The sequence below is a fragment of the Citrus sinensis genome, chromosome 1 (genome assembly GCF_022201045.2).
Source record: "Citrus sinensis cultivar Valencia sweet orange chromosome 1, DVS_A1.0, whole genome shotgun sequence".
Taxonomy (NCBI): domain Eukaryota; kingdom Viridiplantae; phylum Streptophyta; class Magnoliopsida; order Sapindales; family Rutaceae; genus Citrus; species Citrus sinensis.
In genome coordinates this window covers 154427-173411 of record NC_068556.1, presented here as the reverse complement: position 1 = coordinate 173411, position 18985 = coordinate 154427, and the positions used below count along the sequence as shown (strand labels likewise).

The following is an 18985-nucleotide window of genomic DNA, read 5'->3' as shown; positions in this document are numbered from 1 at the left end:
GACTAGATTCACTCAACCTTAAGATCGATTGACAAATAATAAAAAAATCCTCAATCACTATAAAGAGCTATTGAAGGAGTTATTTAACAGTGATTTTACAAAAATGATACATAAACAAAGTCCTAATATTAAAGTTCATAGTAGGGGCTAAAAACATTTATAAGTTCTTCTTTCTTGCACAATGCGAGTGAAACGGAGATATTTCTCATTTGTGAGGGTTATTTGTCTGGACATGTACTTCATAGAATTTAGGCCCCGTTTGGAATTGCTTTTGGGATGGTTAAAAGTGATTTTAAAAATCTAAAAACTAATTTTGGTGTTTGGTAAAAAAATCAAAATCACTTTTACCAGAATCAACTCCTCCTACGGCTGATTTTGAAAAGCAGAGAATGAGTAACTTTTAGATTCTGATTTTGAGAATCAATTTTATCCTTTAATATAATTTCATAAATATCCTTACAATTATTACTTAAACCCAAAATTATCCTTATTTAAATTGGAAATAAAATCAATATTTTAATAATTTTTTATTATAATTAACGCACACCTTTCGTTTGGCCTATTTCTTCATATTTTGTGTTCTATCAAAACTTCTCTAGTGCAACAAAGCAAGATCTAGTACATGTTCCATCACCATATTTAATAACAGTAAGTGATTCATCACCCTTTTCATGCATATTTTAAAAAATCACTATATCATAAATTTTATTTTTAGTTAAAATTATTATAATACACAATTAAAGATAATAGCAATTATTTTAAAACTAGTTAAAATTATTTTGAATTCTTCACTCTGAATCAACAAAACATATTTATTATAACTATTTAGGTAGCTTCTTTTTTAAAGTATGATACAACAAAGTAGATACATTGAATTAGATAATGTGGGAACCAAGTACGTTTTGCAGGTTCTCAATAAAATAATAGGTTTTCTTGACCAAAGAATTCTACTTCAGAGATATTATAAAAAGTTAAGAACTGTGGAGCTGAGGCCGCGTGTCATAAGGGAAATTCCTTCAACTATCAAGACGCTTTGTTTTCTCCATAAGAATAGTTTATGTAACTAAAGATACATGGCACAAAGCTATAGAAAGTGCTACGTTTATGCTACTTGGCAAGAAGTTAATATGCCAATTCCACATTTTTATAAAAAAAAAAAAAATGTTTGATTCAACGAGATATTGTACGTGTGCATTTTTATATGTATAAGTAAATTTCATTCTACATTATGTACATTTTAGTCATTTATTTTCTTACAGCAGTTTAACAATAAGATTTACTAAATACTTATAACTACTTTCAAATTTCACAGTACTTTTGAAAATAAAATTTACCAAACACATAATTGATTCTCTTCATAGCTGATTATTTCTACAGCACAACTAACAACAATTATTTTAAAAACTGCAACATTACCAAACTGGCCCTTAATCTATTAATGTAAGTTTCAATTATGTATATCTGATTGTAAATATCAGTATAATGTCTGTTATAATAACAATTGTAAATATTTGTATAATACAATAATTTGATGCTTAATCAATATTAAAAAAAATTAAAATTCATAGGTACGATGCATATTATTATTATTATTAAGTCATGATTTATTTTATTAATATCATCGTTTGTACAGGGTGCGTCGGGTGCATGTTACGGTGCCCAATGAATTGCGTAACTATTTTTGGTCAGTGGAGTTATGGACTGGCACGGAACCTGATGGAATTTGCTTAGCTAGGAGAGGTGATGTAATAATAAGTAGTCAATCGATGAGATCTGGGGAGCCACAAAAGCGGGGGAACAACGACCTTTTCCAAATTATTAGATGTTAAAAACATAAAGTTGGAAGCGGATGTTGATCCTCTTTATCCGTTTGCGTCACCTACGTAACTGCTTACTTTATATCTCTCTCCCCGTCCTCCGCCTTTTCACGTAAAGTAAGTTTGATTTTCATTTAATAACAGGAAGAGAAAGAGAAAGAGAAAGGCAGAACAAATAGAATTTTTGTTTCTTGATAAGTTGTGTGCGAGAATGAGGATCAACGAGACTGATGGAGTGTCGGCGTCGAGTAAACATCTGGTATTTGCTTACTATGTCACCGGTCACGGCTTTGGCCACGCCACTCGCGTTGTTGAGGTTTCCTTCTCTCCTTACTACATTTTCGTTTTCCAATTCCAATCTCACTTCATTTCATTTGTACTTGATAATTGAGATTTGAATTTGATTGGTGATTGATTTTGATATTTGATGCGACGATGTTTAGGTTGTGAGGAATCTGATTTCTGCGGGGCATGATGTCCACGTGGTCACCGGTGCTCCTGACTTTGTCTTCACTTCTGAAATCCAGTCCCCTCGCCTCTTCATTCGCAAGGTCGCCCCTCAGTTTACCTTCACCACCTCTTTTTCTTTTTCTTTTCTTTTCTTTTCCAGTTCTTTTTTTTTTAAATAAAATTAATTAATTAGTTAATTAATCTAGGAACTGAATTTGTTTATTTGCTTCAAAGTAATTTGTACTGAAAATGCTTGCGTTAATGATTAGTTTCCTCATATGCCTTTTTATATGTACGGACCATCAGGTACTGTTGGACTGTGGAGCAGTGCAGGCTGATGCCTTGACTGTAGACCGCCTTGCCTCCTTGGAGAAGGTATATGAATTTCATTTATCTCATCCGCCACTGTTTTATTTATCTATCTGCATGGCTTCTTATTGTTATTATTACTATTTTATGTTTTTCTTCTGGCTAGTATTCAGAGACAGCTGTGGCTCCTCGGAAATCTATTTTGAAAGACGAAGTAGAGTGGCTGAATTCCATCAAAGCTGACTTAGTGGTACTTCACTTTAATCCTTTTTTTTCATATTTTCATCTCTTCATTACATTGATTTTGAAACCTGAAGATCCACATTTGGCCAGTTTTACTGAACGAGTGAACATCATTTTGTTACGGACAGGTTTCTGATGTTGTTCCAGTTGCATGTCGTGCTGCAGCTGATGCTGGAATTCGCTCTGTTTGTGTCACCAACTTTAGGTAACTTTTATTAGTGCCATCTCTCTTGTGTGTTGTTCTTATTAGCAATTTTTTTTTTTAATATCTTCTCCTTGGCTTAAATAGTTTCTAAGCACTTGTCAGATTTGGACCTTCTAAGGCACTTTTATTCATCTTTTATCTTTTGAATGATTTGTAGCTGGGATTTTATTTATGCGGAGTATGTGATGGCTGCTGGGCATCATCACCGTTCAATTGTTTGGCAGGTGAACTGCGCCTTCTCTTTCCTGTGCCTCTTATCTTCTTGGAGTCATGTTCTCCAATTTGGTGTTCCATTTCCTAATTGGATCTGGCTTTTATTAATTGCGGAAGCTGGTGTTGTGGTTTACAAAGACCATATTTTGATTATTCCACTTTCAGTAATGATGTGTTTTAGGTATACTGATTGAGTACCAGCCAATGAGATCTTTTAAAGCCTCTAAAGAAATTAAGTTTTCCCCAAACACTACGAGAATCGAATACAATTTAACCCTTGTTTTCTAATAGCACTTACATGTGAACTTTGGACTGCTGGTATGTAACTGCTTGATAATGATCTTAATCTTTGTGGTTTCATTGTCAGCTAGAAGCAATAAATTTATATTAAGCTTGAGTTTTTGATATTGGAGCCTGTCTGTCTGTGCATATGGGGTTTATTGCTCTCTATGGGGATAGTTTATCTGAACTTATTTGTGTGCTTGAAATTTCATACAGATAGCAGAGGATTATTCTCACTGTGAGTTCCTCATCCGTCTACCCGGATACTGCCCAAGTATGTCAGTTGTTACAAACCCCCAATTAATTGAGCATAGTTGTGTTTGTTGGCCCTTCCTTGGTTATTTTTATATGATGCTGGCAGTTTTGTAATGATTGGTCACAAATTGTCTTTACAGTGCCGGCTTTCCGTGATGTCATTGATGTACCTCTTGTTGTGAGGAGGTTGCACAAATCCCGCAAGGAGGTTTGGTGCACAACTAGCTTCATTCATTGAATCACTTCAGACTCTATGTTATAAACAATATGGTTTATTTCTTAATTTAGGTGAGGAAGGAACTTGGAATTGAGGATGATGTGAAGCTACTTATCCTCAATTTTGGCGGACAGGTATGGTTGCTGATGAAAAAAAATTCTTGTTAAAATATTTGCTTGCGTGGTATCTGGACTGGAACTTTCTAGTGATGGATTGTTTATATTCTTTGTCTATGGCAAGTGATAATTTCTTGGAGACAGAGAGATTTATTTGTTTGTTAATGGTGGCTATGAGTTACCACACATTTTTCACTCTTGAGTTGATTAGGTATCTGATTTTAAACAGCGGTTCGATAATTTTTTTCCATCTGGTAGATCTGATGTTTTGATACAAATTCTTGCTTCGAATTTGACTTTCCCCGTGACTGTTCTTTTATAATTTCTGTTTTCTGATGATTTTATCAAATTCTAGTGCTTACCCTGTCTCAATTTCTGATATGCAGCCTGCAGGCTGGAAGCTCAAGGAGGAGTACTTGCCCTCGGGTTGGAAGTGCCTGGTACTTTTTGTAGCATGTTTTCTGCTTAATATGTGCTAAATGTGCTTATTTAGTAAGCTTGCATATTTTTCTTCAATTCAGGTCTGTGGTGCTTCGGACAGCCAGCTTCCCCCCAATTTTATTAAGCTGCCAAAAGATGCTTATACGCCTGATTTCATGGCAGCTTCTGACTGTATGCTTGGTCAGTATGAAAATTTCACTGGCAGATGAACTAGATATCACATCTATGTTAATTGACGGTCTCTCCATATCTCAGGAAAAATTGGTTATGGAACTGTCAGTGAAGCCCTAGCATACAAGCTGCCATTTGTCTTTGTACGCAGAGATTATTTCAATGAAGAACCCTTTCTCAGAAACATGCTTGAGGTTCGCCTATTGCTTCCTTTCTGTTTCATTTTTTACTTTCATGATCATGAGACTGTTTTTGTTAGACTTAAGGTCTTTAGGCCCTTTTTTGTCTAAAGATTTTAGCTGAGCAATACTTTTGTGTAGTTTTTATTCCTTTCTGGGTCTCTTGGGCAATTTATCTTTTCTTTGTGGGCATCTTGTCACCATCTCGTAATTCATGTTTAATTTTAATAGTTCTCTTGTTTCTTAGCAACACTTACAACTCTCTTCACACTCAACAACACCAACCCCCCCACACCCCTCCCCCCCACAAAAAAAAAGCAGCCCCCCACCACCCAAACACAAAGCCACGTCTGACTCAAAATCTATTTTTTATGATTTCAATGCAGTTTTATCAAGGAGGTGTTGAGATGATCAGGAGGGATTTACTAACTGGTCATTGGAAGCCCTATCTTGAACGTGCAATTAGTTTGAAACCATGCTACGAGGGAGGCATCAATGGTGGAGAGGTAGATTTTCTTTCCTCAAGTTTGATGACTTGTTGACCATCTTTTATTTTGATAATTAAGATTCTGTGATGCAACTTAGTTGTCCTTTGCCAATAGAATTAGTTCTCACCCAAATCTTTTTATACTGGGCTCTGTTTGGAGAGAGTAAATTGGCTTTTAACTTCCAGAGTTGAACATAATCAAGAATTGATTATGGAATATAGCAACTAAGCTTCTGTTAGAAGTGACCTATTCACTCACTTTGTCAGTTATATTTTCCATATTGACAATAAGAGTACACAGAAAGACAAAATGTAGATTTATTTGAAAATTATCTATAAAGAATATCCAAATATGTGGTTGAACTTTGTTTTTGACTCCAGAGCGGAATCATTGCTACAACCTGTAACATATTGATTCAACTAACGAAAGTAAAGAATCTGAAAAGTTTTATATCATTGACATGTAACATGTAGTCCATAAATTGAATATGCTGAAAATTCTAAGTTTGTAATGGTGCATGAAAAGAAGTTACAGTAACTTATGTGCCATGAACGATAATATATTGACAAGATTTGTATGTTATGATGTAAGTATGATATAGTAAGACTATAGGAAGACTCGTTATTTGATGATATCTAAATATTAGTTCAGAATATCAAAAAGAAAGTCCTTAAAATAGAGGACCCCGAGTCTGAATATATGTATGATTCTACTTTCAGGCGGTTAAGAATTCTTCTTAAGTAAGTGCTAAGGCTGAATGTTTTTGAAGCAGATTAAAAAATCGATACACTTTAATATTCATTGGCTAGTGTATGTGGTTTAATCATGTAATGTTGATATTGTCATGGTATTTCATGTTGATTTTTTGGGAATTTGTTTCTCAAAACGTGTCATGTTTGTGCAATTTGCTTTCCAGTTTTTATTTTTTTGATATTCTACGATTGCTAACTGCACAATGATATGCATATAGGTAGCAGCTCACATCTTGCAGGAAACAGCTATTGGAAAAAATTATGCATCTGATAAGGTAATAAGATTTGGTGCATTTGGTATTGGTGCTTTCTGGTCATATTTACTTTTAACAAATCTTCTTTAGTGGTTTTATCTTTGATGCTATTATCAAGTTTAAAGTTTGTAACTCACTTGTTATAGTTGATCCATTAGTAGGAAGTTAGTTTCTGATGTAGTTTGAAATTCAAATTTGTCATTTTAATGATTCAACTGAATTAAATCCAAGCTAATCAGACATCAGACTTGAGATTAAATACCTAATTTGTCCTGAAATTATGCACAAAATTGGCATCAAAAGAACCAAAGACAATTGAGTTGGGATTTAGGTTAAAGTCTCCATCTACAGGATAGATGGAGAGGTAATGCCTAAGAGATTTCCTGTGTTTTAGTCACAAAGAACAGAGTCATTATCTAAAGTGTCAAAAGGGAGGGTGATTTCCTGGTCCAATCAAAAGAAGAATAAGTCCCAATAAAAGTGTTTCCTCACTGCTAAACTCCGATTTTGGGAAACTGTTATGACTTATTGGATATTATAAGAAGGATGCACTGATTGATGCATTGATTTAGAACTGTGTTCTGACGTAACTCTGGACGGAAACAACATTGTGATATGAATTCGATTTAAGTTCTTTGAAGTGGAAAGAGTTTGGTAGCAGATCACAGTTTTGGTATTCCTGTTTCTTTAATGAATGGGTAGTCCACTTTAAAGTTCTCCTCCCTGTTCCACTCCCGAGTATATGCAATAGAAATCTTTCAATGTAAGACTAGGTGAATGCAATAGAAACCTTTTTTCATAATAGGGAAAGACCAGATGTTGGGTGGGGAAGGGGCATTTCCTATTTTTCAGGTTACATGCAACGATATTGCAGTGACATTCATAATCTGCCCTCTTCATTTAATAGTTTGTATCTTCATAAGATACTGATTACTATAAACTTTTTCTTATTGAAAGTCATGTTTACCAGTTTTTTGGCCTTTGATTTGTTATTAGCTCATTATTGTTTTCTCATGTCTATATAGTTAAGTGGGGCAAGAAGATTACGTGATGCCATAATTTTTGGGTATGAACTACAAAGAGTCCCTGGAAGAGATGTCTCCATTCCTGAATGGTATCAAACTGCAGAAGATGAACTTGGTCTATCTGCCAGCAGATCACCACCTTGTACGCCTGAGGGTGACTCTACAGTGAAATTGTAATTTTTATACCTTTTACTGTATGTCTTAGTAATTTGTATTATATGGTAGTTGCAAGCTTCAATTTTGACGTCCTTAAATTTCTTTCTCTAGAAGCACTGAAGACTTTGAGATTCTTCATGGAGATTGTCAAGGTCTTCCAGATACAATGAGTTTTCTGAAGAGCTTGGTGGAACTTGATATCATTAAAGATTCTGATAGGACTCCTGAGAAGCGCCAGATGCGGGAACGCAAGGCTGCAGCTGGACTTTTTAACTGGGAGGTTGAGCTTCCTATAACTAAATCTTTTTTTCCTAATCTTTCTACTCCCAAGATTGATTAATCTTCTTGTTACTTGCGAGTGAATAGACTTTCTAATACCTTTCTTATATGGGTTCTTGATTTGGTGTTTGTTTTGATCATTTGAGTCGATAATTGGTGTTTGAATGATGCAGTTGATGTGAATCTTCTGTTGGCATTGACATTTTGAAATTCTAATTGTTGTGCAGGAAGAAATCTTCGTGGCTAGAGCACCTGGAAGGTTGGATGTAATGGGAGGGATTGCTGATTATTCAGGAAGTCTTGTTTTGCAGGTTCAAATTCTCTTCTATTGGTACTTATATTTCCTTCTATTATACCATCCTTTTATTTTTTTATTTTTTTTTCTGGGTTTTTCTGGGCCAAATCTTTAATTTTATGCTTTAACCATCATTTTTTTCCTCCCTTAGATGCCCATAAGAGAAGCTTGTCATGTAGCCTTGCAGAAGATTTCTCCGAGTAAACAAAGACTCTGGAAGCATGCCCTGGCTCGGCATAATGATAAAGGACAAGGGCCTATGCCGGTTCTGCAAATTGTATGTCTTAGTATTTTATTACTTTTTTCTATATTTAATGTTGTTTTCGAGGTAATGCTGATGTACTTCTCCAATTTGACTTAATGGAGGTTTGAGCACCAAAGAAAAATGTAGAAACTTTTGTACAATAATGTGCTTGCATGAATATAAACTCTTATCTATGCATTTTGGTTCATCAGGTATCATATGGATCAGAGTTGAGCAATCGTGGTCCAACTTTTGATATGGATTTATCTGATTTTATGGATGAAGGGAAACCTATGTCATATGAGAAGGCGAAAAAATACTTTGATACAAATCCATCCCAAAAGTGAGTTCCTCGTGTTTGATTGATTAGTTTTTGTTCTTTATTGTGCATTTGCATTGCAGCTTAAGCAATTCCTCTTTTAGGTGGGCAGCATATGTTGCTGGGACAATTCTGGTTTTAATGACAGAACTAGGTGTGCGCTTTGAGGATAGTATAAGCATGCTGGTAAAATTGACTTTCTCCTTTCTTTTGAATATGCTTGTGTTGTTATTACATATTGCCTGGAATGTTCTTAATCTCTGCCTGCGACTGATACTTGCATGATCTTATTTTTCCATTTTTGTCTGTCTTGTTCCCCTGCACAAGATGCTATTAATGTCTATTACTGAATGTACAAGTTCCAATCGTACAGGTTTCTTCTGCAGTACCAGAAGGAAAAGGTGTTTCTTCTTCTGCCTCAGTGGAGGTTGCTAGTATGTCTGCCATAGCTGCTGCTCATGGTAATTTTTCCAAATTGTCCATGAGAAAATTTTTCAATTTTAATTCATTTTTGTTGCTCATATTTTATTTTTATTTACATAAATTAGAAGTGCTCATCTCTTTGGCGGAACACATTCATATCTTTATAGATAGTACAAAATTTCAGATACTTGAGAAAGGTCTATTTTTCAGTTGGTTGTATTAAAGCAAAGAGCCAAAGTCCTGAATATATTTGAAATGTTATCAAATTGTAAACTGTCATAAAGAGGCATACGTCATGCTTGCATTCAAGTCTTTGAAAGTGAGAAGGCTAATAAAGAAAATTTACTGTTTTGTCCTAATTTTAAGCAACTTTAGGGTTACGATTCTAGTCACATTTTGGTACATTGACTTGACTTTTAGGCATGATTATCGTGGTAGGCCTGAGTGAATGTAAATTTAGGTGCAGTTTGGAGAATACCTGTTTCTCCATCATTATTCATGAGTTAATTATAGTCTGTAGTTAAGTCAATGCTGTGTATACCTTATAATGTTTAATTGCGGTATATTGAGAAATTTTTTCCATTGATTGACAGAGCTCTGTTGATCCATATTTTGATTCAAAACATCGAACTATATTTTTCAGGATTAAACATCCATCCAAGAGATCTTGCTTTGCTGTGCCAAAAGGTTTGACCTTAGACACATCCTTCCCACAGATATTATTGTTCGACATCCCAGGACGCTTTTTTTTTTTTTTTAATTTATTTAAAGAATACTTGCTAACCACCCATCCATGCACAAATGCAAATTTAGCTCCAAGGTTTGTGTGCGGGGATTTGATCTCTAGACCTCTTGCTCCGCTGCAAGAGATCTAACCTATTAGATGACTATCCTGTTTGGTACAAAATCTACCTTGTATTGTTTTTCCTTTTGATTATCATTTTAAGTTGTTTATTAGGTGGAGAATCACATAGTTGGAGCTCCTTGTGGTGTGATGGACCAGATGGCTTCTGCATGTGGAGAAGCCAACAAACTTCTGGCAATGGTGTGCCAGGTATGTGTCATTATTGCAGGAGACAAAACTCTATGCTGAAGCTTTGTCGAGGATCAAGAATTATAAGTCAAAATTTTTGCTTCTTGATTATGCCAGCCAGCAGAGTTACTTGGGGTGGTGGAAATTCCTAGCCACATCCGTTTTTGGGGAATTGATTCAGGAATAAGACACAGGTACCAAACCCGCTATCCAAAGCCAGCTTTTTAAAGCATAAGATAAAAATTTTTTTCCATGTGATTTTCATTAGCCTATGTGTATTGGAGGAGCACTAAGCACTTGATGCTATGGTAAACTACCTGTGTTGTAACTTTTGAGCAAACCCCATACCCGGGGGCCTTTCGCTGCTCTTTGTAGATAAATGTCTAAGTTGTGTTATTTGGCATTCTTTTCGGCAGTGTTGGAGGTGCAGACTATGGATCTGTCAGAGCAGGTGCATTTATGGGTCGAAAGATGATAAAGTCTACAGCATCTGGTATGCTTCCTCAATCATTGCCAAGTTCTAATGGGATAAACAACATCGAACCGGAGGTTGATGGTGTTGAGCTACTTGAAGCTGAAGCATCACTAGATTACTTGTGCAATTTATCTCCTCACAGGTACGGTGCTTTATTGGGATTTACTAGCAGAGTTGTTGAAAATAATAGTGACTGAGGATAAAATCAATTCTGAGATATGTTAATATTTGTGACATTGTTGATTGATTAAATTTATATTTCTTGTTACAGATTTGAAGCTCTTTATGCCAAGAATATTCCTGAGTCCATTGTTGGTGAGGAATTTTCTAAGAATTATGGTGATCACAATGATCCAGTCACAGTAATTGATCCAAAGCGTACATATTTTGTTAGAGCACCAGTTTGTCATCCTATATACGAGAATTTCCGAGTCAAGGTTTGTCAGAGAATTTTGATAGCTTATCTGATTGTTTGGAGAATAGAATTTTTATGTACCAGAATTGGTCCTGCCTTTTGTTCTTATTTTCTGTTATGTGAAAGATGAGTCATAGTTGTGAGTTTTCTTGACCAATTCCACCTGAGATATTTCTTTCCTTCTTTCATTTTTACATACAGGCATTTAAAGCATTGCTAACAGCTGCAGCTTCAGATGATCAACTTACTTCTCTGGGAGAACTACTGTATCAGGTGGATATATTACAAGTTTTAGTATGATTAGTTTGTTCCTTTTCTGCACAAATGCTTATGTAAGAGGGGTGTTCCAAGAAGTGGTTTTGGGTATTACTTCAGAATGAATTTGCATTCATCACAAATAATTAGAATTCACAGAACACAATCAAAACTAAGATTTTGATAGCAGAGTTTGACTCTGAACATTCTTTGTTTCCTCACATATCTCTAGCAAAAGCCATTTTCTATCCAAGGAACATGTTCAGTGATACTTGCGTGTCTTAATTGTTTCTTCTGTATCACATTTCAGTGTCATTACAGCTATAGTGCTTGTGGACTTGGTTCCGATGGGACAGATAGGCTAGTACAGTTGGTACAGGAAATTCAACATAGTAAAGTGTCTAAATCTAAAGATGGGACATTATTCGGGGCTAAAATTACTGGCGGGGGTTCTGGTGGAACGATTTGTGTAATTGGTCGGAACTCTCTAAGGAGCAGCGAACAAGTTCTTGAGGTAACTTAAGTGGTAACTTTGAAAAGAATTTATTGACATGTTGATTATTCATATTATAGCTTTTTACGGAGCAAGTGATTTAACAAGCTATTACTGGCCGTATGAACTTTCAGATTCAGCAAAGGTACAAAGATGCAACAGGCTATTTGCCGCTTATCATTGAGGGCTCATCACCAGGTGCTGGAAAATTTGGACATCTGAGAATTCGTCGCCGCTCCGTCTCTTTAAAGTCAAATCAGTAATTATTTCGCAGTTTCGCTAGCTGAAGTGATAAAAGAAAATACATTTTTTGAGAGGGCTCTATTTATTTCGTATTTGTTGTTCTCTGGCATTAAAAATTATCATTTACAAATAAGTTGCCACCTTTTTATTCTTACGGTTTCATTTTTATTTTGTGATTGTGTGAATAAGCAAAGGCATTATTTACTGAATAAAACAAATGTGCAAATGTTTCTGCCTTTTGACCCAAAACCCGCTGGTAGGATTATAAATGCATTCAGGTCTTCATTCATTCGGTACCAACAAATGGCGTCCTCTTCCAAGCGCAACTGCCGACCGAGTAAAATTGAACTGAACTTTTGGTATCATCAGACAATAAATCAAAGCAACTACGAATTTATTAACCATTGATGCTAAACTCTTGTACAAACTTTACTCCTACAAGATGATGTTTTGGTGTTAACAAATAAATATTGGGGAGTATGTGGCAATTATATATAAAATAGATCACATAAATTTGTGCAGGTATCTGTAATAAATGTGATTCTCATAATTTATATAGCACGAATACGTCCATGCACCACACGTATTCGGTTAGGGCAGGCGAGCTACTTCATGTCAAAATTGTAGGAAGTTCTGGTAGATTTTTATCGTTTGCGTTTACATTTCAACACTATTATTAATGCCCATCACTGTTATCTCAACGTCACTAAACCTGCGGATTTTCTCTTCACGCTTACGTGTGAAATAATAGTGTGCAAAATTGGCTTATTTAACCCGGAAAACTAAATAAAAAATCAAAAGAAATACACAAAAAAAAAAAAGATTAAAAGGGAATTACAAAAGAACTGCTGGATGGATGACATTATTTTTGAAAGAAGATAGTCCATAACATACATACATAAATGCATATTGAAACTAACAGATTAATCATTAAGACATTTCTGAATTGTCAGCATTCTGTTGATAAAAGGACTCATATGCAGCTACCCTTGGCTTTGCTTCAGGCAGCTCCAGTTCTTCAACAAATCCTGCGGTCATCTTGACAAAATCTTTCATGTGTAGGCGTCTCCATTCCTATATTACATGCCAATGAAATTTTAAAATAAGCCAAACATAAGAAAATGCTAACACATATACAGAAGGATTGACAGATAACATTCACAATACAGAATTATCAATTTCCTAGAGTTTATGTTATGTGTATTGATCTGATCACATGTGCAAAATTACTACTTTGGTATATAAGACAGCAACTCTCAGCCCTGGTTACTAGTGTCGTTAGCAAGTGATGCCCTGGTTGGTTATTTAGAATATTGGCATGTTCACCACCACCTCAGAAAATTTCTTAGGATATAAACCTAGAGACTTGGAAAACAAGAAGATCAATTTTTTTTTTTTCTTGTGATCTCTAAAGCTGCCATATCTAATGGAACTGGTTTGCACATAGAAGCAATCATCAACATTTTGCACAACAGAACCTCAAGGAGGTTTCAAAGCTCCAATACTAGGAATAATAATAATAATAATAATAATAACTGCCACTATCTGAAGAGATAAAAAATCCACAGGGAAGAAATTCACTGACTGTGTGTCCCCCATTTCAATACATCAGTTTAGTAGATTGAATGGAAGGGAATTAAAAGACAACTCATGTCCATAACCAGTTCACTTCATTATACAGAATGGATAGCAGAATTTAATTATTGAAGAGACATAAGAAGAAGAAGAAGAAGAATTTACCTCGAAATCCCAATCTCCATACAGGTTGGGATCATTTTTATTGGTCCAGACGTAAGTCTGAACTTGTAACTTGTCAGCAGTATCCTGCATGAAACACAATATAATAAACTGCACGAATCTTGAGAAATTGGAGAATTAGAAGTGAGGGGGATTCAAATTCAATTTTAGTTACCACGAGAGAGACATCAGCAGTGGTCCTTTGATACTCAAAATCTTCAAATTCATCTAGAACAAGCAATTCAGGATCAGAGATTCCAAACAGCACCTGCCGGAGTCGACAAAAAAATGCTCAATAATATTTTATTTGAGACCAGAGGAAGTAGAGATTTTTATTAAATGATAAATAATAAATAGTAAATCAGCCCCCATAGCCATAAATAAATTAATAAAATACAGAAGACAAAAAGGAAGGAGAGAACTCTGCTCCGACCCTGCCGGTAACATGTTTGTTCTCAACGGGTAGGATGGCTGGATAGACACGGCCTTTGATGCTAAACCTGCGACTGCAACCAATTACGAATTAATTACCACCCAATTAAATTATTATGTATGTATGAAATATGAATATTGAATCGAACGAAATCGGAAAATCCCATCAACAATCACTCACTCAACAGAAAAAAAAAATTAAAAGTTATTTAATTTTAAAAAAAATTAAAAGGTTAAAGAAATTTAGAGAACGGACTAGCCCGGGAGGATGGCGGAAGAAGATTGAGGGATGCGCTTTAGAAGGACGCGGACGACGTCGTCTGCTAACAGACTGCCATACACAAACACGTTGTGCTTGTGGTTGTGATTAACAACGTTCGCTGCGGAAGCCGAAGCCGAACCCATTTCCCTTCACTGTCTCTCTCGATTGATTGTTTGATGTAAATAAAAACCAATTTTTATTTCTATATAGCTGAATTTGAAGAAGAAGACGCCTGACCTCTTTTTTTTTTATTTTCCTCCCAGCTTTCGCTTGCCCCGCATTCTCGGGAATCTTTCTTTTGGTGGACATAACTAACTTACGTTGACTTGTCCTCGTCCGGTTTGTTTGTTTTTATTTTTTTCCAAGTTTTTATTTTTATTTTTTTAGAGGCCAAGTTTTCATTAATATGATTTAGCTTCCCCCCCGCCGCACAGAATAAATAAGATATAATTTTTTGAATAAAAATAATTTCTCAATGATGTTTAACCAAAAAGATTCTTTTTTTTAAATATTTTTTCTCGGGCTTAGCCTAAACCCACCGGTATAAGTCGACTAAACCACAATCGGCTCTAATTCTCCTGAAATAACTAACATATATCAACAGATAATCACTACAACTAGTGTTCTAAGGTTTCAAGTCCTAAACTCGGCAGAAATGGCATCATCAAATAAAATATCATCCTCCAAACACCATTATATTTGTAGCTCTTCCAAGAACTAAATTTAAAAAAAAAAAAAAAAAAAAACATGAGAATATCCTGCTGCTGATACATCAGTGCTTTTCCAAGATAAAGATGAATACCCCCTATGGGGAAAAGTAGTAGTACAAGGCGATATCCTCTTTCATCACATGTTCATCGGCTCAGGACTAGCTACATTCATCATGTCCAGCAACGAATTTTGCGGCTCCAACTCCTCATGCCACAATGGAAGTGTGTCGCCAGGGTAGAACTTTCTGCTCACTCCTTCAGAATTAATCTGCAACAGTAAAGAACCAACACACAAAATGTTTCAGTCTCACTATTTTTCAGTTGCTGATCACGCATGTGCAAGCAGGAATTACTAAGTCATAGTCAAATGATATCTTACTGTGACGGTTCGAACAACACCTCCACTAGCACCATCACGCGCAATGGCAAGAGAAACTGCTTTAACCACTAATTGCTGCAAGAAACACCAAAATGATTACCAAGCATGTTCCACATCTTTGCACACAACATTCTTTCATCTCACAAGACTACGAACAACTAAACGAATACTGTACCAGTGACACTCTTTGACAGCGACCGAACCCAATGTTTGGAAATTAATAATATTAAATAAACTCGGAATGAAGTTTCTAAAGCTTAAGTTTGATTGTAGTATTAACTTTGTAACATTCTCTTCACATAGTTGTTGGCAGATTACAGATGCAGCTTGGGAAGGTTTTATGTCCCGGGAATAGTCCACGATGGTACACAAACAACGTTTTATAAGGCAACTTCTTATCTTTGTTTTTGCAAATATCAAGATCACCAACATACCTCAGCTTCTTCCTTGGTCATTCCCTCTTTCCATGCCTGATCAAAAAACCCATACAGGTAACTTGAGCCAGATCCTGCAAGGTGCAAACCGAGTTAAACTTGACGCACACACTGCTCTTACAAAAGCAATATTAAACGATCATTGTATTAAACAACTATGTTGCAACATAGTATAAAAGAAGAAAGTTATACCAAAGTAATGCTTTACAAAACCATATAGACACCCACAAGGACAAGAAAGAACTAGTAAACTAAAACACAATGCGCACAAGTCAGTGGAAACACAAATTCAAGATCAGCTTTACAAAATCAAGAGATAAAATATGATCATACAGCTAAATTAAAAAAAAAAAGAAAAAGACACGACAACACTGCAATGTATATATCCTAAGGAAATCAAGGTCCGGAACATGTCATTATCAAAACAAGAATTGGATGTCCAAGTCTACAGTTTCTTTAATTAAACAACCCAAGGAACAGCATACCTCCAATTGCAAAAGGCTGCTCAATTATTGTTCCTCCAAGAGGAACTCCATATATTTTACCACCTTCATACTTATCCCAACCGCCAACAATCATTCCAGTTTGCAAAAAGTTCTGTCAAGTCCAGATAACTCTCAGTAAGTCAAGCATAAAAAGAGTCTGATTTACTGATAAGCATTCAAAGGGGAAAAATATCTAACAGGCAAGCAAAGTTTTCTTTTTCTTCAACTTAGCAGTTTTCAAAAAACAAGAAAGCAGATTAAGCAAGCCAGAACAGTAAAATCAAACCTTGTTATTGTAGGATAGCAGCCTGACAAGATTGGCAGCAACTTTAACAGTTGCAGGCTGCCCTAGCTGTATCCTGTAAGTGAAATCACTTGATAAATAAGAAAGGGCAAATACATAAAGACCTTGGAAGTGGGTAACTGAAGCTCTATGATGAGCTAATAAAGTCATAGTGCTTATCAACAACTATCAAATAAAGCAGAACTCTCCAATCTTCACCATATACACAAATCTAATGCAAATGCAAGAAAACAACAAGAGGTGGAAAAAATTCATAACGAAATGCCAAAGCCAAAACAATATCAACAACAGTTGTAAGGCAATCCATACTCTTCATCTAGGGATCAGTATCAATCCCTATTCAGCTATCATTATCTAGGTTCCAAAAAAAAATTATCACGAGACACAATAGTATAACTATAGCGACATTCTTGCCTATTCAGTTATCTTTACCTATGAGATTTCCATAACAAGTTATCACAAGGCACAAATAGTATATTAATTATGACATTCTTGCAAAGAGACAGACAACTTACTTCATCATAATGTTTGCAATAGCCTATAATAATAATAATAATAAAGAAAAAAGGAAAAGGAAAAGAAATAGACTGACGTGTGTTGATGAAGGAAGTAGCGAACATAGTCGGAGACAGTCTGAGAATCTGCAGCCTGAAAAAGCAAACGCAAACAATCAATGTTCATACTCTCTCAATCAATCAAGCATAATTTATGAAGATAAAAGAACTGTAATGGTAAAGCCAATGTGGAACGAGATCAGTTACCGATCCCGAGCGGCAAAGGTAGACATTATCAGTGAGCTGCGTAATCTTGTCTGAAGCTCGGTTAGCAACATACACCCCTACCATCACATCACAACAGCGACCAAAATTTGTCAGTTTTTTTTTTTTTTAATCAAGAAATTAACACGAAATCTCTGCTCTTTATTTATTTACTATTATTTTTAAATAGAAACAATAACCTATTAAAATAAAAAAAACGAAAAAGAAAACGATCAGCAAGTTACTGAATCGAGAAACTCAAATAATGAAATTGAATCGAAGACAAATACCGGTGCTAGTACGAGAATCGGCGCCGAGGACAACGCCGCCGTTGTAAGTGACGCCGATGATAGTAGTACCCATCGAGTGTGGCGCGTTAAAATCTTCCATCTTCAGATCCATCTTTCCTCTAAAACACTCACTTACCACAATTTCTAAATGCCCTTAACAATTTTAATTTTGAGTTTAATTTTAATTTTTGCTTCTTGTAATTCTCTCCTGTTTACGATAGATTTTGATATATATCAACCCTCGATAGTCACTCCTGAGTCCTGACTTCTTCCTCAAGTCGAGTTTTTTTTTTTTTTTTTTTTTCTTGTGGGCTCTGTTTGTTTTAGGATTAAGGAAGACGCTTTATCGGCCTACTTCATGCTGGCCCAACAGATTGAGCCCATTTCATTGACGATGTTAATTAAGGAGAAAAATAAAGGGACATTAATGATGCTTTTTGAGTTTTTGTTATAAAACAATTATAATTTATGTGATGTCCATCAAAGTAACCATTTATCTTCCCATCAAATAATTCTTCATCTTTTATAACTCTTATTATCTTATAAGAACTTATGACTAATGATGTATTTATTTACGAAACATTTATTTCATTTGTAATTTTGTATGGTTTTATAACTATAAAAGGAGGACTCATCTCCTTATTTGTAGACACATGAGATTGAATAAAATTCCTCTCTAGACATTATAACTCTTTATTTGCTTTCACTCTTTCTCTTGTTGTATTATTGTGCTCCTAATTGATAAATAATTAATTCAACACTTTTTAAGTTTTAACATAATAATTCGGTGTTCATACTAACATTACAATTCTTCATCTCCTATAGTCTAAATCATATTTCTTCTAATATGACGTACAATTCCACTAACATTACAATTATAAATCATCAATCTTGAATTCTTGATCAGCACAAGGCCATGAAAAGATTCTTACTGTAGTTTAAATAATTAAGCAAAAGAAATTTATATTGTTTATATTATCTTTATGGCGGGAGTGAGTGAATTTGAGTTCCTCACCTGCTAAAATTTCCAGTATAGTAAATATATTTTTTAAGTGTGGGAAGGATTCTAGCTTTGTTTGGTGTTTTAATAATCTAGAATCTAATAGTCACCTAATTCTCATATCTATATATCGTTATACTTTCTACA

At 35.1% G+C, this 18985-nt stretch overlaps 3 protein-coding genes across 4 annotated transcripts; 1 reads left to right on the top strand and 2 right to left on the bottom strand.

Moving 5' to 3' along the window:
* The first annotated feature begins 1711 nt into the window (after positions 1-1711).
* LOC102620473 (L-arabinokinase) lies at positions 1712-12296 on the top strand. 2 transcript variants are annotated; one of them, XM_006483569.4, is made up of 29 exons: positions 1712-2133; positions 2261-2368; positions 2574-2642; positions 2743-2826; positions 2948-3024; positions 3182-3248; positions 3736-3793; positions 3915-3982; positions 4063-4125; positions 4494-4547; positions 4629-4728; positions 4804-4913; positions 5285-5404; positions 6357-6413; positions 7418-7590; positions 7688-7853; positions 8080-8163; positions 8299-8424; positions 8604-8734; positions 8815-8896; positions 9084-9171; positions 9777-9820; positions 10092-10187; positions 10284-10360; positions 10583-10783; positions 10913-11078; positions 11258-11329; positions 11622-11825; positions 11939-12296. In XM_006483569.4, exons 1-29 carry the CDS (start codon positions 2029-2031, stop codon positions 12065-12067), a joined length of 2979 nt encoding a protein of 992 aa, XP_006483632.2. In that variant the 5' UTR covers positions 1712-2028; the 3' UTR covers positions 12068-12296. The 2 variants fall into 2 exon arrangements, with proteins under 2 accessions (XP_006483632.2, XP_006483631.2); XM_006483568.4 differs by having other exon boundaries at positions 1714-2133; positions 7685-7853.
* Positions 12297-12881: 585 nt separating this feature from the next.
* On the bottom strand, positions 12882-14792 carry LOC102620928 (AIG2-like protein D). Its single transcript, XM_052443262.1, has 5 exons — positions 14473-14792; positions 14218-14290; positions 13960-14052; positions 13788-13871; positions 12882-13121 (listed from the first exon to the last, which is right to left on the bottom strand). The coding sequence occupies exons 1-5, from the start codon at positions 14619-14621 to the stop codon at positions 12978-12980; spliced, it is 543 nt and encodes a 180-aa protein (XP_052299222.1). The 5' UTR covers positions 14622-14792; the 3' UTR covers positions 12882-12977.
* A 332-nt stretch (positions 14793-15124) lies between these two features.
* LOC102621207 (proteasome subunit beta type-6) lies at positions 15125-18086 on the bottom strand. The gene is made up of 8 exons (XM_006483571.4): positions 17839-18086; positions 17552-17628; positions 17383-17438; positions 16773-16845; positions 16487-16598; positions 16002-16075; positions 15568-15642; positions 15125-15456 (listed from the first exon to the last, which is right to left on the bottom strand). Exons 1-8 carry the CDS (start codon positions 17948-17950, stop codon positions 15325-15327), a joined length of 711 nt encoding a protein of 236 aa, XP_006483634.1. The 5' UTR covers positions 17951-18086; the 3' UTR covers positions 15125-15324.
* Between the last annotated feature and the right edge of the window lie 899 nt (positions 18087-18985).

Coding starts and splice junctions, on each gene's coding strand:
- LOC102620473 (XM_006483568.4), top strand. CDS start 2,029: ATGAGGATCAACGAGACTGATGGAGTGTCGGCGTCGAGTAAACATCTG. Junction 2,134..2,260: donor ACGCCACTCGCGTTGTTGAG/GTTTCCTTCTCT, acceptor GACGATGTTTAG/GTTGTGAGGAATCTGATTTC. Junction 4,548..4,628: donor CCTCGGGTTGGAAGTGCCTG/GTACTTTTTGTA, acceptor TCTTCAATTCAG/GTCTGTGGTGCTTCGGACAG.
- LOC102620928 (XM_052443262.1), bottom strand. CDS start 14,621: ATGGGTTCGGCTTCGGCTTCCGCAGCGAACGTTGTTAATCACAACCAC. Junction 14,291..14,472: donor TCCGCCATCCTCCCGGGCTA/GTCCGTTCTCTA, acceptor AATTGGTTGCAG/TCGCAGGTTTAGCATCAAAG. Junction 14,053..14,217: donor ACAAACATGTTACCGGCAGG/GTCGGAGCAGAG, acceptor CGACTCCGGCAG/GTGCTGTTTGGAATCTCTGA.
- LOC102621207 (XM_006483571.4), bottom strand. CDS start 17,950: ATGGATCTGAAGATGGAAGATTTTAACGCGCCACACTCGATGGGTACT. Junction 16,846..17,382: donor TACTTCCTTCATCAACACAC/GTCAGTCTATTT, acceptor TTTCACTTACAG/GATACAGCTAGGGCAGCCTG. Junction 16,076..16,486: donor GCAGCCTTTTGCAATTGGAG/GTATGCTGTTCC, acceptor TGCACCTTGCAG/GATCTGGCTCAAGTTACCTG.